The sequence below is a fragment of the Elaeis guineensis genome, chromosome 5 (genome assembly GCF_000442705.2).
Source record: "Elaeis guineensis isolate ETL-2024a chromosome 5, EG11, whole genome shotgun sequence".
NCBI lineage: Eukaryota > Viridiplantae > Streptophyta > Magnoliopsida > Arecales > Arecaceae > Elaeis > Elaeis guineensis.
The window spans coordinates 5,711,643-5,739,102 of NC_025997.2; the positions used below are offsets into that span (position 1 = coordinate 5,711,643).

General features: G+C 37.9%; 2 protein-coding genes across 3 annotated transcripts; one reads left to right on the forward strand and one right to left on the reverse strand.

Annotated features, from left to right (window-relative positions):
• Positions 1-254: 254 nt before the first annotated feature.
• Positions 255-572, reverse strand: LOC140857910 (auxin-responsive protein SAUR72-like). The gene has a single exon (XM_073257322.1). The coding sequence runs from the start codon at positions 570-572 to the stop codon at positions 255-257; it is 318 nt and encodes a 105-aa protein (XP_073113423.1).
• Positions 573-15,227: 14,655 nt separating this feature from the next.
• On the forward strand, positions 15,228-27,460 carry LOC105044614 (phosphoinositide phospholipase C 2). Of its 2 annotated transcripts, none has more exons than XM_010922564.4 (9): positions 15,228-15,767; positions 16,183-16,379; positions 18,285-18,420; positions 18,500-18,745; positions 18,831-19,060; positions 19,363-19,480; positions 26,376-26,528; positions 26,634-26,720; positions 26,997-27,460. In XM_010922564.4, exons 1-9 carry the CDS (start codon positions 15,447-15,449, stop codon positions 27,288-27,290), a joined length of 1,782 nt encoding a protein of 593 aa, XP_010920866.1. In that variant the 5' UTR covers positions 15,228-15,446; the 3' UTR covers positions 27,291-27,460. The 2 variants fall into 2 exon arrangements, with proteins under 2 accessions (XP_010920866.1, XP_010920867.1); XM_010922565.4 differs by having other exon boundaries at positions 15,229-15,767; positions 18,834-19,060.

The window sequence follows — 27,460 nt, forward strand, 5'->3', positions numbered from 1 at the left end:
ATGTGAGCATTTGAATGTTTCTTACATGGATTTTATAGTGATTTTGGTCTTGAAATGCTTGCTTTGTCGTTCTAGGATCGACTACATTCATATTTATGTTTATACAAAAGGAGATTCTTCATCTGCAAAAGGATCGGTAACTTCACTATAAATTCACATAATGAAACAACTCAACAAACCATAAATGGAGTTACACAAACAATACTAATCAGCTTTCAAAATCTACATGTAAGTACCGAACATGACATCAAAGATTAGGCTATCATGATCCTTAGTGTTTGATGCTTGTTCTTCATGCGCAACACCTCTTCGAAGCGCTTCACATCATATGGAATTTTCAGCACACCTGGATTAGAGAATCCATATTCCTCTGCTGATATGCAGAGGAGCTCTAACAAGTCTGCATCTCCAAGCATGGTAGTGTGGATCATAAACCGCTTGTACTTATTGCCTAGGCCTACACACACTGGAAAGTAACCCTTGGGGGTTAATGGAGCCACAACCCTTATTCTTTTATGCCTACTCCCTCTAATGCTAAAGAAACCATTCAACTTACTCCCTCCTGCTCCCATGATGAGCCCTGCCCCTAGCTTAAACTTGAAGGGGTATATATGGCCGTACATATTGATGTCCTTTTTTCCTACGGAAAGAAGGGGTATACACTAAATTTGGTGATGTTGCTTATTCTATTTGGAGAAGTTGATTGGTGGATTGGATTCCTTTGTCTAGTTTGTATTTTGTAGGAGCTTGGATCCTTGGCCTACGTCTTCTTTAAGTATATGCTGCACGCCATTGCGACAAGGGTGATTAGGAATCTTTTGGGAGATCTTAGAGACTACGATTAGTAATTTATTAAATGATTGAGATTTCCATCAATGGTTTCTTTGCAAAGTTTGCTATGAATGTGAAGGGAGTAGCAAGTGCTGGAAAGGAGCTTATGGGGTCTTGCTTATCCAGAAAATTCAGCAGGATGTTTGGTGGATGTGTTAGGAGAATAAACAATGAAGAAACCGTGCGCTGATTAATTCTACATCCATCGACACGGTATAATTTAGCTACTTTAGCATAAACAAAGAAAGTATTAGTATACTAATTCTTTTTTAATGTGTTCTTATAACTAATAAATTTCTTTTCTTTTCTTTTTTTGAAGTGACTAAGAAATTTCATGCAGCCAAACATTACTTTTTCCTTGTAAATACATCTTGTTAACGTTACATTCACAAAAAAAAAAAAAAAAAAAAAAAAAAAAACGAAGAAGAAGAAGAAGAGAGAGAGATAGAACATCTTGTTCCCATAGAAATGGCCATTTATATTTGCTTTAGTAATCAGAAATATACTGCACAATCGAAATATCTAGTCAAGGACTATGAGAAAAATAAATGCCTACTTCAATATTGATATTTTAACCACCAATACTGGATTCTCTGTTTTTTTTTTTTTTTTTTTTGTTTCCTCCAGAAGATCTGGGATCTTTTAGGAATAGTACTCTGCCTTTGTTGAAAATCCTGAGAACTAAAATGTAGAACTATGCTAAGAGGAAGAAACTATAAAATTTAAAAATTAAGTGCTCTATTTCAATGTTTATGAAGTCAGAAATATTCACAATGTGAAAGAACTTTTAGAACCTCCAAAATGGCCTTAAAGCATGCTGTTTATATTGCATTGTAATAAACTAGACTATCATTTCTCCTCAAAAATCTTGATGTTTAAGAGCCACAATCAACCAAAGTTTGTTTTTTTTTTTTCCTTTTTGTTATTGAATTAATCAAAGTTTATTAAATCTTTTCTGAGCTTTTGTTAGGATTTGACGCTTCGAGATTCAGCCCACATTGAGCCCACTGCGAGGTTCAGACAAAAAACGGAGTCCAACAAGACCAAGATCACCCAAAACGGAGCTCGGACGGAGAAGATACGAGCTTTTGAAGTCGGCACGAGATCCGAAGCGATGGAGGACTGCAGGCGGCCAGTGGAGCGGCGGCGGTGCTGTCACAGGCGGCGGCGTGCAGCCCAGGCAGGGCCAACGCGCGAAACGCACGACCCAGGTGCGTGGCCCAAGCGGCGGGCAGCCCAGCCAGGCGTGCGGCCCAGCCCGTGCGCGAGCCCGCGCGCGTGGGTCGGTCCAGGCCCAGGCGCCTTGCCTGGGCTATAACCCGGTCCACCGTGGATCGGGCGGTCCACCGTGGACCGGGCGGTCCACAGCTGGGCTTGTGGATCGCATGGGCATTTTTCATGTGTTTCTCGTGATCCACGGTACTATTCTATAGATCGATCACGATCGGACGGCCCAGGAAGCTTCCGATGACGATCCAACGGTTTGGGGCCTTAATTAGGTTTGATTAGGACTCTTAAATCTAATCTAATTGAGTTTTAGCCCTATAAAAGGGTCTGAACAGTGAAGGAGGAGTGTGATTCAGTTTTTTGCTGAAGACACCGCGCGAAACCTGAGAAGAGAAAGAGAGAGGCATGAGGCCGCTGAGAGAGGAGCAGGACTCCTGGACAGTGGACGTTGAGCACTTCAGGGGTTCAGGGGGGCCTTCCAAGAGAGAGAGCTTTTGTGAATAAAACTTCAGATGAGAGAGAATTGGGTGTACAAGGGTTGAGGGTGAGGTCTCCTCTTGTAAAATTTCTTTTTCATAGTGAAGTTTCCATGTCCCGTGGAGGCTAGCCCTTTTGTGGCTAATCCACGTATTTTTATTTTTTTTGTTTTATTTCTTCTTTCTTCCTACTGCATCGCATGGTACTGAAAAGGTCCTGAAAAGTGGTGTCCTGGCCAGACATCCACCCAACAAGTGGTATCAGAGCAAGCGATACAAGGACGCAGATTGCAGTGGTGGTGAGCAAGACTGAAGATGGAGAAGTCAGGATCAATCAAGATGGAGATCAATAAGTTTGATGGTAAGAGTAATTTCTCCTTATGGCAGGCAAGGGTGAAGGACGTGCTCATCCAACAGGGATTGATCGATGCTCTCTTGTGCGATGAGAAGCCGACCACCATGGAGGTGCGGGATTGGAAACGACTACAGATGCAGGCGGTGAGCACCATCCGCATGTACCTGACAGATGAGGTGGTGATCCATATACTGAGCAAGACTTTTCCAACAGTGCTGTGGTCGAAGCTCGAGGAGTTGTTCATGGCGAAGTCTCTCACCAATACTCTTTTCCTCTGGAGACAGTTCTACCAACTGCGGATGTCTGAGGGACAAAGCATGCAGGAGCATCTCAGCCACTTCCAGAAGATCCTCATCGATCTCCGTAGCATTGGCGAGAATGTTGAGGAGAAGACCAGAGCGCTGGTTTTGCTGGCGCCGTTTCCCCCTTCGTATGAGTCCTTGGTGACTGCTCTTCTAGTGGGGAAGAGCACTATCAAGATGGATGAGGTCACCGCAGCAATACTCCAGAATGAGATTCTCATGAGTGAAAACCCGGCTTCGAGCTCAGGTAGCGGGAGCTCAACTTTGGTGGCTTCTGGAGGAGCAGGAGACGGTAGACGGAGCGACAGAAAATTGCAATGAGGGCGGTCCAAGTCCAGGAGGGACTTGAGCAAAACCAGATGTTACCGGTGTGAAGAGTTGGGGCATCTAGCCAGAGATTGCCCTCAACTCAAAAATCGGACGGTGGCTGCTGTAGCGACGGCCGACAGCGATTCAGATGGAGATGTCCTAGAGATATCTGACGAGGTATCTACTTCTTTCCAGTAGTGGATATTAGATTCTGCATGTCCCTATCATGTATGTTGCAGAGATGAGCTGTTTGACTCTCTAGAGAACAGTTAGGGCACTGTATATCTGCCGGATGGATCGAGCTGTGCGATCAGAGGCATCGGGATGGTCAGCTAGAGGACACATGATGGTGCAGTAAGGAGATTGGGGGAGGTCTGATAGATACCCAATTTCATGTGGAATCTTATCTCACTTAGCAGACTGGATTCGAGAGGCTACAGGACAGTAGCTGGTGGAGGAATCCTGAGGGTGCTATGCAGCGATAGGATTATGCTGGAGGGGAAGAAGGGGAGCAGAGGGCATTATTACCTGACAGGGAGTCCAGTGCAAGGTGGAGTTTCAGGAGCCAGACGGAGCCTAGAGCGAGGTGGAGCTCCAGGTGGAGGCAGATCAGGCACGAGACAGGAGACTCGGAAGGACGAGAGACGACATCGTAAGGTGAGATTCCTATTGCCACAGGACGATACCCCTAGTAGGTCTAAGGTCAGGAGGAGCACAGAATACGACAGAGATGGGATCAAGCGGCCTGGCTCGCCTCCCATGTTTGCCCATTCATGATCAGCAGGCGATTGCCTCAGGGCATGGGCGCGAGGAGATCCAGAAGATCTCGAAGTTTGGAGGAGGCCGAATATTGAGTCGAGGTGAAGATTGTTAGGATTTAATGCCTCAAGATTCAGCCCACATTAAGCCCACAACAAGGTTCGCGATGAAAAATAGAGTCCAACGAGACTAGGATCACCCAAAACGGAGCTCGGACGGAGAAGATACGAGCTTTTGAAGTAGGTATGAGACCCGAGGTGGCGGAGGACCGCCGGTGGCCGGCGGCGGGCCGGCGGAGCAGCGGCTACGTGCGGCCTAGGTGGGGCCAACGTGCGGGATGCGCTACCCAGGCGTGTGGCCCAGCCCGTGCACGAACCCGCGCACGGGCGCGGGTCGGCCCAGGCCTAGACGCCTTGTCTGGGACTGTACCCTGATCCACCATGGACCGGGCGGTCCACGACTGGGCCAGTGGACCGCGTGGGCGTTTCTCACGGTCCACGATACTATTTCATGGATCGGTCACAATCGGATGGCCCAGGGAGTTCTCGATGACGATCCAACAGTTTGGGGCCTTAATTGGATTTGATTATGACTCTTAAACCTAATCTAATTGAGTTTTAGCCCTATAAAAAGGCCTGAACAATGAAGAAGAAGGAGTGTGATTCGGTTTTTTGCTGAGGATGCCGTGCGAAACCCGAGAAGAGAAAGAGAGAGGCGTGAGGCCGCTGAGAGAGAAGAACTAGGGCTCCTGGACAGCGGACGTCGGACACTTCAGGAATTCAGGAGGAGTCTTCCAAGAAAGAGAGTTTTTGTGAGGAAAACTTCAGATGAGAGAGAATTGAGTGTATAAAAATTGAGGACGAGGTATTCTCTTATAAAATTTTTTTTCATAGTGAAATTTATATGTTTCATAAAGATGAACTCTCTTGTGGCTAATTTATATATTTTATTTTTTTTTATTATATCACATGATATTGAAAAAATTTTGAAAGATGATATTTTGATCAGACATCCCTCCAATAATTTTTCTGATCCGCAGCTGACCAGAGCTCATTTATTTTTTTTTATACTAATCCTTCAGTCCCATCACGGACGATACCTTTCTCCACCACCACCACAATGTTGTTCTCATATCAACCGTTACATCAACACCACCTCAGGCACCAAGAAGTTGCTGTCAACTATCTAGTTGACGATTGAACCTCGTGAGGGAGATCCTCGTTTCGTCAACGGGATACAACCGGGCATTTCTACAACAGGATATTATTTTATACTGATCTCTCATTGGTGGAATACTATATTTACTGGAGCACGGATCTTCTGCGATGCACCATACTATCATCCGCTATATGATAGATGGCCAGAAAATAATATATGGAACACACACACACACATATATATATATATATATATATATATATGGCACGTGTCATTTGCTGGCTGCCTATCCGGTGATGGACAACCACACACTGCGGTGTCATTGGAACGTATCTTAAAATTTTTTTAATATAATTTAAAAAATTAAATAAAATATAATAAAATTATATTATAAAAAAATTATAAATAACTTACAATATAATAAAAAATAAAAAATTATCAAATCAAAAATGTATAAGACACTATCCTCAGACATATTTTCATCTCTCATATAGAAAATATTCAAAAACACTGTCCCAAAATACGATCAGTACCTTATAAGTACGATCACGAAGAAAATTGATAAAAACTCTTTCAGCATCCAAAAAAAATAAAAAAAATATTATAGTAGAAAATAACAAGTTTAGAAAGAAGAAAAAAAGATATCTCTTAAATGACTTACTAAATTAGGTCCCAAGAAAATCTTTTTTATAGCCAACCAATATGACCATTTATGACCATTGGAGCTTTTATTGACTTATTAAGGTCTTAATAAGAAGCTCAACAATCACAACCTTTATTAAGGAGTCCAACGGTCAAAAAATAAAAATAATTAAATGCATATGACCATTTAGTAATTAGGAAACCAATGATCAAAAATTAAAATTATGATAATAAAAAAATTAAAATATTTAAATAATAAAATTAAAAAATAAAATTAAAATATTTGAAGAAAATCTTAAGAAAATTATGAGTTTTCTTTTTAGATTCTTTCCAACAATCCCCTACAAAACTCAATTTTTTTTAAAAATAATAAAAAATAAAATAGTATAAATTTTTATGTGCTTATACTATGCAATGGATAAGATGACTTAACTTATATAGTGTGAATAGTTTTCATCTGAAGAAAACGAAGTGAACTATGTCTTGAACTACGTTTCTTTACTCCAAACTTCAAGTACCACATATATAGTACAAAGTTTCTTCGTCGCTAGTCTGTGCATTAGTGACTCTACGCATGTATCTTAATTTTTCATGAGAGTTGCTAGAGATAGTCCAAATCTCATATCCACAGCTATGTACGGATACTCTCATATAGGTGAGTTCTTCGAGAGATGTGTGTAGTATCACATCTCGAGAAATACCTCTCGAATCTTATTCAGAAATAAACTCTTCCTAATCACTATATAGAAGTACTAATCACCATAGGAATAGAATGGAGTCTATAACTTATATCAAATAAACCACATATACTTTCTAACCAATCAATTAGCTTATTATTATCACATTGAACATCCTTCAAGAGATCTCCTATCACAAAGATTAGGTTCCCACTATTGGAAGGTCTATTATAAGCAAAATCCTACTCCCTTCGATGACTCTAGGATCTTATTTCTATCTAAACCTTTTTTAGGCCATACATCTCAAAGATAATGGATAAAGAGATAACAACAAATACAGTATAACTTAATCCGAATAATGAATATTCAATACATTACATATCATACCTCTCATATGATTATATAAATCATATACCTATGAGCAACCCTTAGAAACTATTGATGTCAAAAAAAAAAAAAAATCAATGTTAAACATAGATCACCATTATCAATGGAACAGGAAAAATAATAATTTTTCTATAATACCCCTCCAAGTATTTTAATTTATTCTATTTTTTATTTATTATTTGATTTTCCTCATTTAATTTCTACTCGTTTTTCCTTATTTAATTTCTAGATAAATGCAATTAACATTGTTTAATGTTAATCACTTGATTAATTCTTTTTTTTGTTGGTATTTGCCCATTATTTTCTTCCTATTTGGTCCGATTAATTCCATGTTTAATGTGTTTTAACATTAGACGAGCCCAAATAGCTAGTCTTTGAGCCTATAAATTGGACCGTAGTAGAGGGGTTAATATATGCAAGAAGATTCTCTCTTCTCCTCTTCTTATCTAATCTCTTCCTATTCTCCTCTAAAGCTCTCTTCTTTCAACCTTTCCTTAATTCATTTTTCTGATCTTTCATCTATTAGACTGAAGCTCTGTCATCCTTTCCTAGGTCATGCCCACAAAAGAGGTATCCGGTTGTATCTTGGGGCAAAGTTCTCGAGTCTAATCTCACTAGAGAGTTAGAAATTGCCTTAAAATGTTGAAACATAACTTAAAGAATTTTTGATATAATTTAAAAGACTAAACAAAATATAACAAAATTTTGTTATAGAAAAATTATAAATAACTTATAAAATAATAAGAAATAAAAAATTATCAAATCAGAAGAATGCGAGGCACTGTCCTAAGGCATATTTCTGTATCTCATGTAGAAAATATCCGAAAATATCATCCCAAGATACGATCAGTATCCTTCGCCTGCAAGCATAACCGTGAAAGAGGTTGATAAAGACTTTTTCAATGCTAACAAAAGTAGAAAAAATATTATAGTAAAAAATAAAAAGTTTAGAAAGAAGAAGAAGAAAAGACTCTTAGATGGTTTACTGGATTAAATCCCGAGAGGATCTTTTTATAGCCAATCAATATAATCGTTTGTTACCGTTGGTGTTTTTATTGACTTATTAAGGTCTTAATAAGGAGCCCAATAGTCATAACCTTTATTAAAGAGCCCAATGATCAGAAAATAAAAATAATTAAATGCACATGACTGTTTGGTAATTAGGAACCCAATAGTTAAAAATTAAAATCATGATAATTAAAAAATTAAAATATTTAAATAATAAAATTGAAAAAATAAAATTAAAATATTTGAAATAAATTTTTAAAAAATTTTAAGTTTTTTTTTTTTGAATTCTCTCCAACAAATGCATCACGCACGCGGCAAAGGAGCCGAGTTCTATTTGCTGATATACCTGCCAAAGTTGCATGCTGTGTTCATCGTTCAAGAAAAAATATTAATGGAGTTTTATATGGAGCTACGGCATCAGATCAAACAAGAAATAAATGATTTTTCAATACAGACTCTACCAGTTCTATTCTTTGCGTGGATGCATGGCTTGGTTACATATTAGAATAACCGGTAACATATCACTTCATTTCACTATGATGGACAATAGTTAATGTCCTGACTATGATGGAAGAAGATTGAGTCTTGATTGTAATCAAACATAAGGCTTGTGCCAACCATATTGGTTGTGCTGCTGGAACAATGCAAGAAAGGGTAGTGTGAGCTCTGTTTTTCAATAATGCTGGATAAATAGTAATTAAGGATATATTTGATTGGGAGAAATTAGGTTCGGGAATGGAAATAGGAAAAAGTAACTTGCATTCTAGCTATTTAGTTGAAGAAAGTCTCATTCCTATTCCGATTCTAAAAAAGGACAGAAATTGTACCAATCCTCTAAAATCTAATCCTCACATACTATTCAAATTCCATTCTCATTTTGATCATGAACCAAACATTGGGGATATAGCCACCTGATATCCATTTCGATTCAGACTTCAGTTGCGAAACAAACATATCCTAAAAATTCCATGAAATGGATTACAAGTGAAAAACCATAGGGTGTCCACATAATATGAAAAAATCCCACTGCACAACTAAACTCCTGCTTAAATACATAAGAAAAAGGCAGCTCGCCACTATTATAAAAAAAACTTTTCATTGATTATGATAGAAATTACCAAAAATTTCGTTAATGATAAGCTCGGTCAAATGTTTCACTCAACACCATCTCCGACATGTGAGCATTTGAATGTTTCTTACATGGATTTTATAGTGATTTTGGTCTTGAAATGCTTGCTTTGTCGTTCTAGGATCGACTACATTCATATTTATGTTTATACAAAAGGAGATTCTTCATCTGCAAAAGGATCGGTAACTTCACTATAAATTCACATAATGAAACAACTCAACAAACCATAAATGGAGTTACACAAACAATACTAATCAGCTTTCAAAATCTACATGTAAGTACCGAACATGACATCAAAGATTAGGCTATCATGATCCTTAGTGTTTGATGCTTGTTCTTCATGCGCAACACCTCTTCGAAGCGCTTCACATCATATGGAATTTTCAGCACACCTGGATTAGAGAATCCATATTCCTCTGCTGATATGCAGAGGAGCTCTAACAAGTCTGCATCTCCAAGCATGGTAGTGTGGATCATAAACCGCTTGTACTTATTGCCTAGGCCTACACACACTGGAAAGTAACCCTTGGGGGTTAATGGAGCCACAACCCTTATTCTTTTATGCCTACTCCCTCTAATGCTAAAGAAACCATTCAACTTACTCCCTCCTGCTCCCATGATGAGCCCTGCCCCTAAGCTTAAACTTGAAGGGGTATATATGGCCGTACATATTGATGTCCTTTTTTCCTACAGAAAGAAGGGGTATACACTAAATTTGGTGATGTTGCTTATTCTATTTGGCGACGTTGATTGGTGGATTGATTCCTTTGTCTAGTTTTTATTTTGTAGGAGCTTGGATCCTTGGCCTACGTGTTCTTTAAGTATATGCTGCACGCCATTGCGACAAGGGTGATTAGGAATCTTTTGGGAGATCTTAGAGACTACGATTAGTAATTTATTAAATGATTGAGATTTCCATCAATGGTTTCTTTGCAAAGTTTGCTATGAATGTGAAGGGAGTAGCAAGTGCTGGAAAGGAGCTTATGGGGTCTTGCTTATCCAGAAAATTCAGCAGGATGTTTGGTGGATGTGTTAGGAGAACAAACAATGAAGAAACCGTGAGCTGATTAATTCTACATCCATCGACACGGTATAATTTAGCGACTTTAGTATAAACAAAGAAAGTATTAGCATACTAATTCTCCTTCAATGTGTTCTTATGACTAATAAATTTCATGCAGCCAAACATTACTTTTTTCCTTGTAAATACATCTTGTTCACATTCCATTCAAAAAAGGAAAAAAAAACATCTTGTTCACATAGAAATGGCCATTTATATTTGCTTTAGTAATCAGAAATATACTACTACGCAATTGAAATATCTACGTATGGACTATGAGAAAAATAAATGCCTACTTCAATATTGATATTTTAACCACCAATAGTGGATTCTCTGATTTTTTTTTTTTTTTTTTTGCTCCAGAAGATCTGGAAAAATATGATTATAGAACTTTTAGGAAGAGTATTGCCTTTGTCGAAAATCTGGAGAACTAAAATGTGGAACCATGCTAAGAGGAATAAACTATAAAATTTAAAAATTAAATGCCCTATTTCAATGTTTATGAAGTCATAAGTTGAACAATGTGAAAGAACTTTTAGGACTTCCAAAGTGGCCTTAAAGCATGCTGTTTATAGTGCATTATAAACCAGACGATTTCTCCTCAGAATAAGTCTTGATGTTAGAGAGCCACAATCAACCAAAATTTGTTTTTTTTTTTTTTTTTTCTTCTTGTGATTGAATCAACCAAAGTTTATTAAATCTTTTTTGAGCTTTTCTCCTCCGCAACTAATCAAAACTTTTTTTTTTTTTTAATACAAATGGATGATCACACTAATCTTATGCGAGAGCAGTCCAAAAGATCAAGATGCATAAAATTCTGCAAAGTCAGTGGATAGTCATCATCCTACCTCCATTATCAATCGTCAGAATATTTAGCAATAAAAACTATCATCCAATTTGCTGCAGTATTCATCTTTCGATAAATATGTTGGATTCGTACTGTAACAGTATAGTGAAGAAAAATTCAGATATCTCGGATAAATAGGTGGTCTTCAAGTTATTTATGTTCTCTCTGTATTTATAAAATAATAATAATAATATTATTTTTTAAAAAAAAATTTCTGTACGAAACTAATGTCTGATAAAGATAACATCTGTTCAGGCGATGCGAAATTCTGCCGGCGGAACGAAGACTTAAAAAGACGAGACCATCAGTTATTGATTTCTCTTTTGAAGTTCGTTCCATATATAGTCATTTGGAGGATCATAATTTGAAGTAGTCCTTTTATTGTTACCAATCCTTCCGTCCTATCACGGATGGTACCTTTCTCCACCACTACCAGAATATTGATACTACCGGGCATTTCTACAAATGGATATTATTTTTTACTGATCCCTCATTAGTGGAATACTATATTTGCTGGAGTATGGATCTTCTACGCTGCATCATACTTACACGATAGATGGCCAGCAGATAATATATGCAGTGTATATATAAAGTGCATATTATTTGGTGGCCATCGATCATGTGATGGACAATCAGCATGATGCACCATACGCTACAGTACCTCACACGCACCGCATAGGAGTCGGGTTTTATTTGCTGATATGTTTGCCAGAGCTGTATGTTGTGTTCATTATTCAAGAAAAGATGTTTATGGAGCTTTATATGGAGCTACGGCATCAGATCAAATAAGAAATAAAGTGATTTTTTAATCCAAACTCTTCCAGTTTTATTGTTTGCGTGGATACATGGCAGTTACATATATATAATAACCGGTCACATATCACTTCATTTTGATATAATGGAGAATAGTTAATAAATCTGGACTATGATGGAGGAAGATTGAGTCTTGATTGTAATCAAACATAATACTTGTGCGAACCATATTGGCTTGTGCTGCTGGAACAATACAAGAAAGGGTAGTGGGAGCTATGTCTTTCAATGATGCTTGACAAAAAGTAATTAAAAACATATTTGCTTGTAAGAAATTAGACTCTAATAGAAATGAGAAAGAATAACTTGCATTCTAGCCATTTGGTTGATCGGAGTCTCATTCTCTTTCTAATTCGAAAATAAAAATAAAAATTATCTTAATCTCTTAAAATCTAATTTTTATACTCATATAATATTTAAATTCTATTTCGATAATGATTACGAACCAAATACATAGAGAGATATAGCCATCCGATATCTATTTCAATCGGTTTTCACTCTGATTTCAGCATCCTAAAATTATAACGTGGCAAAAAATATAAAAGACTTACAGGCATACCGCATCCAAGACGTGACTCAAGCATTTGGAACTAGGGAATATCACATATCATCCAAAATACATCTCAGTTGTTACAATTTGAAGACCTGAAATGGGGACTACACTCTCAAGTAACTCTACTATCAAAAATAACTATTGAATGATCACTTTATTACATGTTTCGGTTTTTTTCTTTTTCTCTCCCTTTGGAGAGTAGGCTTTTGCAATGCAATTCTCAACGATGGACCACGGAACGTATCCGTTTGTCTTCTACATCACATGTGCACCACTCCAATAATGTCTCATTATGGAAATAAAAACACAACAATATCTTTTAAAGCTATAATCATTTTGTGCTATAAAAGTTAGTAACTCATCAAATATATAAAAAAAACTAAGAAAAAACTATTAGTTTGTAAGCTTAGAATGGTTACAAGGATAAAACTTTTATAGTGAGACCGACCATAAAAGGAATTATGATCGGATCTACTTCGAGAACGTCCATAAAAAGATTAATGACCATGTATGTATTAAAATATTAAGAAAAGAAAATTAGATAAATTCTAAAATGCTGTTTGGCATATCATCGGTGATGTAATCACTGAAGTGATGTGTAAATACTGAAGTGATATGTAATCACCATATTTGGTATATTATTGAAAATAAAATTTTACGATATTTGATATATCACCAAATAGTGATAGTGATAATATATAAAATACCATAAATAGCCTTATACATTAGTACATAATAATTATTCTACAACTTGATTAAATATTTTTCATTTATAACTCCTCACAAAAACATGTAGCAGTAGTAATAATAATATTATTTATATATATATATATTTATTATTATAGATATTTATTTTGATGAATCTTAAAATGATATTATAATAATATTATATATAATCAGATTTGACTAGACTCTTCCAATTTTGACCATCAATATCAGGGCTGCCTATTAGGAATGATTTAGTCCATCAAAATAAATTGAAAAAAAAAGTATGAAGGATTTAGCTTGATCCATCCATGCTAATTAACCATATCTACCTATAAAAATAAAATAGATATCTAATAAATAAATAAAAGATATCCATATCATTTAACTAAATCTGTCAATAAAAATAAAAAACATATCTAATAGATAAGCATTTATAGAAAAAGACAAGAAAAAATTTTATTTTCTTTTCAATTTACTGACTAAGGATATTTTTGTCTCAAAATAATTTCAGCACATCATCAGTATCTGGTGATGTGCTATCATCTGAGGTATGTATAGTGATAGCATCACTGCATTATATAGTGATGCTATCACCAAATTTATCACTGGATCCTTCATCATTGGATAAAATTTTATAATACCAAACAAGATGATCACGTCACTGGGATGATATTTCATATCATCCCTTGTCAAACAGCATCTAGGGGTATTTGAACAGTTTAAATAAACATTACATAACTATTTTTTTTTTATGGATGTCTCAATATATGCAAGTGGTAGATAATGACGGTTTGATCATAATTTTTTCATGATCGATCCAACTATAAAATTTTTTTTTCGAGTTTTAATGCACTAAAATATGGACCTATCTTACTTACCCACTAACAACAATTAAAAAAAAAAAACTTAGGTAGGCAGATGTGATAAAGGCTTCCATTTAGTAAATACAGAAATTTGGGTACCTTCTTTGGTGCCTTCTTTTGATGACGGTGTTAACTATGTAAGTTTAGTCTTCCCAATAAGTTTGTCCACCGGCGAATTTGGGCATCCAGATAAACATTGTTATAATTTTTTACGTCTCCTTTCTCCGGATAAATAAATTTTGATTAATCATACAAAATAGAAAGCTACTCCAACATATATGCAATAGTTTTCTGTAAGTAATATCGGAAATCATTTTTTTAATTATTAATTAGAATTATTTTATCATATATATTTTACATCATTCAATAAAAAAATGATCATATCAATTTAAAAAAATTAATTTTTTATTCAAACTAAAAAAATTATCAGCTAATGATTAAAGTAGATTTTTTTTCTCCAAAATTTTTAAATTAAACTTGAATAATAATATTTTTTTCAATAATAAATAGTATAATAATTTTTTATTAAATAATACAAAAATTATATAATAGGATGATCCTAATCAATAATTTTTCCTTTCTGACAGTATCCCACGGGCCACAAGCTACAATAATTTGGGCGCAGTCATGGGCTCCACCTGTTCTCGTGGGCCCTACGGCAGATTTTTTTTTCCCCCTTTTTTCTTCGAGTATCTTGGTTTTGTTTTCCTTATATTATCACACAGCTAGCGACCCAGATCCCTATTGCCTTTTTAGCTGGCGGAAGGGCAAAAGCTGACCCAAATCCCCAATTCCAGTCCAGACCAGCACTCACCCGACGAATGACATTTACCAACACCACGTCCCCCAGACCCACCGGTACAACCACATCATTCACACCACGTGGACTTCCACGTGACAGCGACCACGTCGTTATTATAAATATTCAGACCAGGTCGAAGTCATCCTTTAGCTTTATTATATAATAATTATTTCCGGGCCCAATGGTGACATATGGCGCGAAGTAGTTGGGGTAACCATGCGTCCAGTGCCGGGCAGCAGTCTACATCAGCGTGTTCCAAACTTTCTTTGTTTTCCAATAAAAAAGCGATTTTGATTTTTTTATATGTTTTTTTCTGGAAATAATGCGAGGGGTCGCTTGGCCTGCTGGAGAAACCTGCTGTCTCTTACCAGAAAAAAAAAGAAGGGGAGGAAGCTCTTCGGTTAGTTGTAATGCTTCGTTTCGACATCGATCCAAATTCTTGCAAAACAATAGATCGGAGAAAGGAGAAATCCAAAGGAATCGAAGGAAGGAGATAAAAGAGAAGGAAGAAAAGATAGAGACGGATCAAGAGAGAGAAGGAGAATGGGGAGCTACAAGTACTGCTTGTGTTTCACGAGGAAGTTCCGGTGGGTGGAGGCGCAGCCGCCGGCGGATGTGAAGGAGGCGTTCGCGGCGTACGCGGAGGGTGGGTCCCACATGAACGCAGAGCAGCTCCGGCGATTCCTCGCCGACGTCCAGGGCGACGCCGGCGCCACCGCCGCCGACGCCGACCGGGTCATGGAGCAGGTCCATCAGCTCCGCCACCGCCAGAGTCTCGGAAAGCTATCCAAGCCCCTCCTCGCCCTTGAAGACTTCCACCACTTCCTCTTCTCCGGGGACCTTAACCCTCCCCTCCGATCCCAGGTCCCTCTTACTTCCTACGCTTAATTCATAACCTATTAACGAACGAACTATCCTGATGCCTCCGATCTGTCGTCGAAATCCGTCTTTGGATCAGGTGGTGTCGATGTTGGATCGCGTCTAGTCGGACGGGTTTAAATTAATTCAAATATTTTGGCCAATTTGATTTCTTTCCTTATCTATTCGTGTGTTAAGTATCCAATTGCTCATTCATAGAACTTAGATTTAATTTTCGCAGAGTTAAATTTCTGTATTCTGCATTTAGGGAAGCAGCTCCAACGGACGAGTAAATTGAATTCAAAGAACAAATTTGCAGTATTTAATGCATGTTGATATGTGAATAGATGATTGCATTCCATTGCCTATTAGTGATTGGTCTCATATCCGATAATGTTTGACAGCATATCTTTTATCCCAGGTTCATCAAGATATGACTTCTCCATTGTCCCATTATTCCATATATACAGGCCATAATTCATATTTGACCGGGAACCAGCTCAGCAGTGATTGCAGTGATGTTCCTATTATAAAAGCATTGGAGAGAGGTGTTCGAGTGATTGAACTGGATATCTGGCCAAATTCTACAAAAGATGATGTTAATGTTCTCCATGGGAGGTATTTATGCAATGTCCATTACCTTCTATTCGAAAACCATGTTTCTTTATTTGTCATCTTAAGCAATGCATTCTTGTGTGATCTTTGGATATATCTAAAGAAATCTGTGAATACTAATGAAGGCAATATAGATGTATTCTGACAGGTGGCTGCGCCTCTTGCAGCCGCCTCCTTTGATCAAAAAATATAGATGTATTCTAGCCATGCAATCTGAGTAGACACTCATATGAAAACTATTCTTAGCTTGGAACTGGAATTAAGTGAATGCTGCAATGCAATAAAACAGCTTGTCTGATTGCTATTTGTTTTGTATTTTTTTTTATTTTTTTTTGGATACAAGCAGACGATCACACGATTCTAGTGTGAGTACAGCCCAAGAAGTCAGAATATAAAATATCCAGCAGAGTCTGTGGACAAGCATCGCCTTGACGCTAGCTCCAGTCGCCGGTGTGCTCAACAACAAAGGATATGCAACCAAATCCACGGCAACTATTCACCTCCCAGAAGCTATTTGTTTTGTTGTTTAAAAGAGAACTCAAAGATCCTAACTGTCTCTACTAGCAATAGCCTGATATATAATTTGTTCCTAACTTTAGCAGTGTCCTAGACAACCTTTTGTACGATCTTTATTAGATCAAGGCCCACATATTTACAGATATATATCCTTTCCTCTCTATATGAGAGACCTTTGATTTTTTGAATCCAAATTTCAGTCCCAAATACTTGATAATAGAGAATCTGAAGCACCCAAGAATGATCAAAGTACCGGTGCTGGTACAATTTGGGGCCCAGGTTGATATAGCACTGGTGTGCTACTGTATCGATACCCAGTACAGTTTGTGGTGCTGGTATATGTACTGATAGCCAATATTTCTTTCTTTCTTTCTTTTTCTTCCTTTTTCTGTTGTTTTAATAGATGTAAGGAGGAACCTCATGTAGTTTGTTTCTGCACTTAAAATTGCATTACTAAATCACTGAATGGTGCAATTGAGACACAGTCATAAAATTTCATCCCCATGTAGTTTAGACATAGATAAAGATCAGTCTCTTGTAAAGTCCTTTGCCACTTAATCTCTTAAAAGATAAGCCTGCTCTCCTGTCATCATTTGTCTAGACTCTAGACCATAACAAATCAATTATTCCCGAATGGTGGGAATACTCGGAAAGCTGCCATTTAGAAAGTTGTCACATGGAAATTAGATAAAAGTTCTATATCAAGCATCAGCCAGCCATATGAGATTAAGATGTGAATCAGTGCCCATGTGGATTTTTTCTGGAAAGAAAGTCCCTTGCTGGGTTTCTTCGTATATGTATTATTGAAAATTAGTGAGATGGATCAATAATATTTAGTTGTCCTCTGCATTTTTTTGTTTGGTTGATTTCTCGCCAGAGCGAATGGATAAAATGATTCCTTTTGTATTTACACGTTGATCTGATTGTTTCTTGTTTTACTTTTTTAGATATTTTTATGAAAAAATGATTAAAATGCGACATTCTTTTTCCTAGAATGAATGATTGAAAGAAACAGTTTATTAAAATGTTGCAGAGAAAAAGAAATGTATTACTGAGCAATTTGCATGCATAGATATCCCAATGCTTCGAATTCTTACCTGCTTTTATGACCACTGCACATATAAACAATTCAATTTCCTCTGGTAGTTTACTCCAGGTTTTTGTTAACTGGATGAACTGTGCTTGAATTGAGGCATAGACTATTATTGTATTATTTTAAGTCTGTTTGGCATTATTTTTTAGTTGTATATATTTATTGATAAAACAACTATATACGAGTTGGTGATAATACAAAGTATTAAAATTGTGCTTGTTATTACTCTCTAATCATGTCACAAACTATTCTTGTATTCCATCTGTTGTAGTTTATATTTGCATATTTCAATTTTGCAGGACATTGACCACTCCAGTGGAACTTATCAAATGTTTGAGGTCCATCAAAGAATATGCCTTTGTTGCATCTCCATATCCTGTGATCATAACTCTAGAAGATCACCTGTCTCCTGATCTCCAGGCTAAAGTAGCTGAGGTAAATTTTTTTTGGTTAGAAATTAGCAATCCTTTTTTTCTGAGTTGGAATTTGATTAGATAACTGAAAATTTGTCTAGATGGTTACACAAACATTTGGAGACTTGCTATATTACCCTGACAAGGATTCTATTGAAGAATTCCCTTCACCAGAATCTCTGAAGAGAAGAATTATTCTTTCAACCAAACCACCAAAAGAGTACCTTGAAGCGAAGGATGATAAGGACAAGGATGGTATGCCTAAGAATGGGAAGGTTTCAAATGAAGAAGAAGCATGGGGAAAGGAGGTTCCTGATCTTCAAGATGAGCTCGAATCTGATGATAATGTATTACATCAATGCATTTCTTTAGTTGTTAAATCCCCAAATTTATGCTTCATAAAAATCTAGTTCTTATGAGATCACTTTGTAGCAGAATGAGAATGATCAGACTGAAGATGAGGAAGAAAATGACGATGATGACCGCAAAGTGCACCAAAATTCACCACCTGAGTACAAGCATCTGATCACCATCAGGGCTGGAAAACCTAAGGGTCATTTAAGTGACTCACTAAAAGTGGATCCAGATATAGTTAGACGTCTTAGTTTGAGCGAACAAGAACTTGCAAAGGCAGCAATATCTCATGGGGCTGATATAGTGAGGTATTCTTTTTATTCATAATAATTCATTCATTGGAGATTAAAATGTCTGGGTTATTCAGATGGATGAGCTTCTTTGATTGTCAGGACATAAAGTCACCATATATCAAGACAATTCTAAGGAAAAAAAAGGACATTTAGGTTATCTTTAATATCAATATGAGGTAGATGGTTGTCCTGTTTGTTTAAAATATCTTAGACGATTTAGTGATTGTGACTTTGACTGGATGTCAATGTATGCCTTTTCTATTTAGAAAATCTCTCTACTTGCTTAATGTGCTTGGCTTTTTCTCTTTTATTTGTAGGTTTACTCAGAAAAATCTACTCAGGATATACCCAAAGGGTACACGCTTTAATTCTTCTAACTACAATCCATTTGTTGGTTGGATGCATGGTGCTCAGATGGTTGCATTTAATATGCAGGTTGGCTTCTATGCTTGAGATATAGAAAACAGAATACTTCATTGAACATTTTGATGTTAATTAGATGATAAACATTTTCTTGTCTAGTTCAACATTAGTTATTTTATTAGACTTGTTCTATAATTTTCATTATGCAACAAGATATGGTAAAATACCCCACATATCATATGGTTGGTGCTAAGGAAGACATGCACACTAAATGTTTTCTTGTCTAGTTCAAAATTAGTTATTTTACTAGACTTGTTTTATAATTTTCATTATGCAACAAGAGATGGTAAAATACCCTACATATTATATGGATGGTGCTAAGGAAGAAATGCACACAAAATGAGATGGCAAGTATATGATTTAGCACTGGTAAATGCAAGAAATACTTATTGTGAGATTTGACAATTTCTAACTACAGCAGGTGTTGGAGCAACGCGCACCGGATTGGATCGATCTGGGCTTATGATCTAATATCTAATTTCTTTGAGACAATTCACCAAACACATTGCAGGCATAAATAAACAAAGACAAAGAACCAAGATTTACGTGGTTCGGCACAAAAGGCCTACATCCACGGGGAGGAGGAGCAATCCACTATATATCCGTCCCGAAATTTAGGTACAATATGAGGTATAAAATACCTTTTTCCGAAACCAACAAGAAGGCAACAATATATCGAATAGAAGGCAACCAAGATCCAATCGGATCAACCAATCTCAGCCTCGGCAATGGATCAAGATAATAAACAATACCTGATGAAGATACCTTCCTCAACCCTCGGCAAAAAATCAAGATGAAACCTCCTTACCAGCCGTAGCAGCACAAAGTATCTGTGAAACCGAGAAGAAGGAAGGCAGGTAGACCACCAACCGAAGACCAACAGAGACAGGCCAGCAACCAGCACACGGGGCACAGGCGATAAATCGGCCAGAGAGCAGATCGGCCAGAGAGCAGAACACCCGCGCACAAGAGATGAAGCTAGAAACAGGCCTGCACAAGAAGCATAAGCAAGAGAGAGAACCAGAGAACAGGCCCACACCAAAGCACAGGCGAGAGAGAGATCAGCCAGAGAACAGGTCCACACACGGGAAACCTAGCAAAAGAAAGCCAAAATAGCACAAGAGCCCCTGGAACCAATCTTCTCTCAATCGAACCCCTTGTCAAACAAAAGGATGCCCACAGCCTCCTTATAAAGAAGGAAGTCCTTCTTAAAATAGAGATTCAACCGGTGTAGAATTCCTTGATATCACGGGAGACGGAAAGGGAAAGAAGATTTGGAGCCAAATATAACAATCCTTTTCCTTGCGACAAATATTGTACCTTTATATCATATGGAAAAAATTTATAACCTCCTCCTCACCACAAGCCCCGCAGGGCATTACCAAATATTTATTCCAATCAAGTTCAGAAAATTTCTGAACTTAACTGCAGGGATTGGTTTAGTGAACATGTCAGCTGGATTATGGGCAGTGTATATTTTCTGAAGTCTGACATCACCTTTCTCTATTAGGTCTCTGATGAAGTGATATCTGACATCTACATGTTTTGTTCGTTCATGATACATCTGGTCTCTGGCAAGGTGCAAAGCACTCTGACTGTCACAATGAATGTCTAAACAATCCTGTTCGAGACCCAAATCCTGTACTAACCCTTTTAACCAAATAGCTTCCTTTGCTGTCTCTGTCAATGCCATATATTCTGCTTCAGTGGTAGAGAAAGCAACTGTAGACTGCAAAGTAGCCTTCCAACTGACTGCACATCCAGAAAGAGTAAACACATATCCTGTCAAAGATCTTCTCCTGTCCAAGTCACAAGCATAATCTGAATCACAAAATCCTGTAACTATGCAATTACTCTGTGTAGAGAATATCAATCCTAATTTAGAAGTGCCTTTCAGATATCTAAGTATCCATTTCACAGCTGACCAGTGAGCCTTTCCAGGTTTATCCATATATCTGCTCACTACGCTTACTGCCTGTGAAATATCAGGTCGAGTGCAGACCATCGCGTACATGATGCTGCCAACTGCGCTCGCATATGGCACTCTAGACATATATCTCTCCTCATCCTCAGTCTGAGGAGAGTCTCTGGCAGAAAGTCTAAAATGACTGGCAAAGGGGTAGTGACAGGCTTGACTGTAGACATACCAAATCTGTCCAAGACTTTTTCAATATAATTATGCTGAGTAAGGAAGAATCTACCTGACTGTCTGTCACGAATAATCTCCATCCCAAGTATCTTCTTTGCCGGTCCAAGGTCCTTCATATCAAATGCAGTACTGAGCTCGGCTTTCAGTTTCTGGATGATTGTCATGTCTTTGGCTGCAATTAGCATATCATCCACATATAATAACAAATAACAAAAGGACCCATCTGAAAGCTGCTGGTGATACACACAACTGTCATATGGAGATCTACTGTATCCATGGTCAACCATAAATCTGTCAAATTTGCGGTACCACTGTCTTGGAGACTGCTTGAGACCATATAATGATCTCTTGAGTAAGCATACATGATCTTCTTTATTTGGAACCTCAAAACCAGGTGGTTGTTGCATATAGATCTGTTCCTCTAAATCACCGTGAAGAAAGGCTGTCTTAACATCTAGCTGTTCCAGCTCCAGATTTTGAGAAACAACAAAAGCAAGTAACACACGGATAGATGAGTGTTTGACTACAGGAGAAAATACCTCCTTGTAATCAATACCCTCTCGTTGACTGTATCCCTTTGCTACCAACCTGGTCTTATATCTAAAATCCTGAGGAGTGGCTCCTTCTTTTCTTTTGAAGATCCATTTGCAGCCAATTGCCTTTTCTCCTTTTGGTAATTTGATTAACTCCCAAGTCTGATTCTTTTCTAGAGACTGAAGTTCTTCAACCATAGCCATGGTCCATTCATCAGCTCGTGAACTACTAATGGCCTCCTGAAATGTGGTCGGCTCATCACCAATGGTGTCTGCAACACTCGGAGCATAATAGACTAACTCAGCACAAGCAGAATCCTCAAAATCATACCTTTGAGGTGCTCTGATCTGACGCTTTGGTCTGCGAGTGGCAATACTCTCAATCTGATCCTGATCTTGTAATGTCACCTCCTCCTGAGTCTGAATCTGTGCATCTGTCTGTTGTTGTTGTGATTTAACAGTCTGATCAATGTCTACAACCTTCCTATCCTGCTGACCCCGATCCTGATCACTTTGAGAAGAATTAGGCTGTAGCTGCCTTGAATCAATGGCTGTCTCATGGAATGTCACATCTTTGCTGATTAGAAATCCTTGAGATCCAGGTTCTGTGCACCATAATCTGTAGCCTTTTACCCCATATGCATATCCAATAAATATGCACTTTTTAGCCCGAGGGTTCAACTTCCCATCTTTTACATATGCATAAGCTGGGCACCCAAAGATTCTGAGTTTTGAATAGTCTGCAGGTCTTCCTGTCCACATCTCTTCGGGAGTCTTCATGCTTAATGCTGATGCTGGAGATCGGTTTATAATATAGCAGGCTGTGTGAGTGGCCTCTGCCCAAAAATCTCTACTTAATCCTGAACTAGATAGTATAGATCTGACTCTCTCTAATAGTGTCCGGTTCATGCGTTCTGCCACACCATTCTGTTGAGGTGTACCTACTGTTGTTCTATGTCTAATAATGCCTTCTGACTTGCAAAAGTCATCAAATTCTGTAGAACAAAATTCTAAACCATTATCAGTACGAAAAGTTTTCACCTTCCTTTTAGTTTGCCTCTCGACCATAGACTTCCACCATTTGAATGTTTCAAATACATCACTCTTATTTTTAATGGTGTATATCCAGACTTTTCGGGAGTAATCATCAATAAAAGTGAGTATATATCTTGATCCACCCTTGGATATAATTGGGGCAGGTCCCCATAGGTCAGAATGAATATAGTCTAATATACCAGTTGTCCTGTGCACATCTGTAGTGAAGCTGACTCTGTGTTGTTTTCCAAATATACAGTGCTCACAGAATCCAAGTGCACCAATCTTCTGACCTCTCAGCAGACCACGTCTGCTCAGCTCCTGTAGACCTCTGTCTGAAATGTGTCCTGGTCTCTGGTGCCATAAGTGTGTCAACTGCTCAAGAGAAGATTGTACTGCTGATGCCTGACCAACAACTGTACTGCCATCCAAGTAATAAAGGGTTCCACTTAATTTACCTTTTAATAAAGTTAATACCCCTTTATTGATAGTAATAGATCCTCTACCCCATCTGCCCTCATATCCTGCTCTGTCAAAGGCATGTATTGAGAGAAGGTTCTTTTTTAATTTAGGAACATATCTGACATCATCCAATATCACCATGGTATTTGAATTTGATTTAATTTGGATTGTTCTAATACCTTCTATATTACAAATGCCATCATCTCCAAGAAGAACAGTACCACCTTCACAAGATCTAAAGGAAGAGAACCATTCCTTGTGAGGTGTCATGTGGAAAGATGCTCCAGAATCTATTATCCAAGTGTCAGCATGACTAACACTGCAGGCAGCTGTGAATACTGCATCATCTGATATACTGCTATGACTTCCTGAAGAAACTGTAATTGATGCTGTATCAGAGATTGTTCCTTTATCCTTTTGTTCCTTTTCCCTTTTAGATTGTAGAAGTCTACACTCAGATTTCCAGTGACCTGGCTTTTTGCAGTAGTGACAAATACCTGGTCTTTTGGGCCTAGACTTTGATCTATTTTTGGACTTACTCCTACCTTGTCCACCCTTTTTCTGTTCATCTCTACCTCTAACAACAAGACCTTGAGCTGAAGTCTGAGCCTGATGCTGAAGCTGTACTTTTAATCTAAGTTCATTGGATAACAAAGTAGCTTCTACTTCTTCAAGACTTATTGTTTCTCTTCCATAAAGCATGGTAGTGGTAATATGTTCAAAGGACTTGGGTAAAGAGTAAATTAGAATCAAAGCCTTATCTTCTTCGTCTACATCGACACCAACATTTACTAGATCAAGCAGGAGCTTATTATACTCATCCAAGTGATCTTTAAGTGAAGTTCCTTTTGTCATACGAAATGTGTGTAATTTTTCCCTCAAATATAATCTATTAGTCAGGGATTTTGCCATGTATAAACTGTCTAGTTTTTCCCATACACTTTTGGCTGTATCTAGTTCCACAACATTACGAAGGACTTTATCACTTAAACCTGAAAACAAGGTTCCTAGGGCTCTCTCGTTAATCTCTTCTTTAACAGCTTCATTATCTCCCAGAATTGAATCCATACCCTTAAGGGCTTTTGCAACACCTTCTTTAGCTAACAGATATTTCATCCTTACCTTCCATAGTGAAAAATCTCCCGTGCCATCAAAGACGGCCACTTCATGCCTGACGGTGGTGGAGTGTGAGACAGACACCGGATCATTAGCCATTGAGAAACTTGGTTTCTTGTCACCAGCCATCTAAATGCTCTGATACCAATTGTTGGAGCAACGCGCACCGGATTGGATCGATCTGGGCTTGTGATCTAATATCTAATTTCTTTGAGACAATTCACCAAACACATTGCAGGCATAAATAAACAAAGACAAAGAATCAAGATTTACGTGGTTCGGCACAAAAGGCCTACATCCACGGGGAGGAGGAGCAATCCACTATATATCCGTCCCGAAATTTAGGTACAATATGAGGTATAAAATACCTTTTTCCGAAACCAACAAGAAGGCAACAATATATCGAATAGAAGGCAACCAAGATCCAATCGGATCAACCAATCTCAGCCTCGGCAATAGATCAAGATAATAAACAATACCTGATGAAGATACCTTCCTCAACCCTCGGCAAAAAATCAAGATGATACCTCCTTACCAGCCGTAGCAGCACAAAGTATCTGTGAAACCGAGAAGAAGGAAGGCAGGTAGACCACCAACCGAAGACCAACAGAGACAGGCCAGCAACCAGCACACGGGGCACAGGCGATAAATCGGCCAGAGAGCAGAACACCCGCGCACAAGAGATGAAGCTAGAAACAGGCCCGCACAAGAAGCATAAGCAAAAGAGAGAACCAGAGAACAGGCCCACACCAAAGCACAGGCGAGAGAGAGATCAGCCAGAGAACAGGTCCACACACGGGAAACCTAGCAAAAGAAAGCCAAAATAGCACAAGAGCCCCTGGAACCAATCTTCTCTCAATCGAACCCCTTGTCAAACAAAAGGATGCCCACGGCCTCCTTATAAAGAAGGAAGTCCTTCTTAAAATAGAGATTCAACCGGTGTAGAATTCCTTGATATCACGGGAGACGGAAAGGGAAAGAAGATTTGGAGCCAAATATAACAGCATGGTTGTTTGTTGACAACAAATTTTGGGTCCTGACAACTTCATAGTATTAATAGAGTTGCTCCAAACATGCGGGTAGATTAACATAGAAAAATAAAACAAAATCTTAGTAGGCTTCTTAGTTTTGGTTCCATGCTTTCCATCATAACTAGGAAAAATGTAGAAAAAAATGTGATTGCATGATTCATTTGGAGATTGCTTTGGATGAAGAAAGCATTTGCACAAAGATCCATCTGGAATATTTCTAGATAAAAAATCGAAGTTGATATTTCAGCTGTCAGGAGTACAGATTCACAGAAATTCCAGAGATAATTTGAGGTGTGGCCCTGTTCTAACTGAAATCTTGTCAAATAAGCCTTTCAACACATTAAAACTGACAAATTCGAGTTTTGGACTATGAACTCTTATGCCATATTACAGAGTCATGCTACTGAAATAGGATCTTATAGATAGGCAAGTTTTGTGCATAAGTTAACCAACTTTGCAAGATTATTCTTTTCATTATCCATACCATTTCCTGATAGGAGAAACTTTCAAGTTTCAGTTATGCAAGACTGGATAATTCTTTTCTTAAAAATTACATTTGTTTCTATCATTTCTTCTGAAAGGGAAATGGAAGATCATTATGGTTGATGCATGGATTTTATAAAGCCAATGGAGGTTGTGGTTATGTAAAGAAACCCGACTTCTTGCTGAAGACTGGTCCAAAAAATGAGGTTTTCGATCATAAAGCAAATTTACGAGTGAAGAGAACCTTGAAGGTATAAATAATTTAGACCTACAAACTAATTTTGAATTTGCATCTACATCTGTTGTTTTCCTTTTTGCTGAACCCGTAAGTTGATTGAATTTCTATGTTCAAACAGGTCAAAGTGTACATGGGAGATGGTTGGCGCATGGACTTCAGTCAGACCCATTTTGACACATATTCCCCTCCAGACTTCTATACAAGGGTAACAAAACTAGATTTATTATTTTGGCTCCATGTATTTGCTGCATCATCTTCTATTCTTCTTCCATTTGTCCTTTTTTTGTGCGTATGATTAGCAATCTGTTGCATCTTTTTTTGAATGAGATGTCAGATACATGATCCAGTAGAGATAAACAGCAGCACATTTTGCCACTGATCTTAGAGAAACATCCAAACCGAACCTGTCCATGTTGCATAGTTCAAAAAAAAAAAAAGAAACACTTGAAAATTATGCGGCAACTGATTGATTAACTAACAGGTAGGCATAGCTGGGGTTCCAAGAGACAGTGTAATGAAGAAAACAAGGGCAATAGAGGACGATTGGACACCAGTCTGGAATGAGGAGTTTACTTTCCCATTGACTGTGCCTGAACTGGCTTTGCTTCGAATTGAAGTGCATGAGTATGATATGTCTGAGAAGGATGACTTTGGTGGGCAGACCTGCTTGCCAGTATCAGAGTTGAGACCAGGGATCCGAGCTGTCCCTCTTTTCGACCGCAAGGGAATGAAGTTTAAGTCTGTAAAGCTGCTCATGCGATTTGAGTTTGTTTGATGTTGCTGTTGAATGTGTGGTATCTGGCTTCGTCCTTGAGCGGCCTTTGCATTGTATAGCATACTATTTTGCAGATGGATTCTATAGTCAACGTAAACATAAAATCCTGTTATCATGTTGGTGTGGAATCCTTCTATCATTGTTGTGCTTATAGCCGATTTCTACGAAAA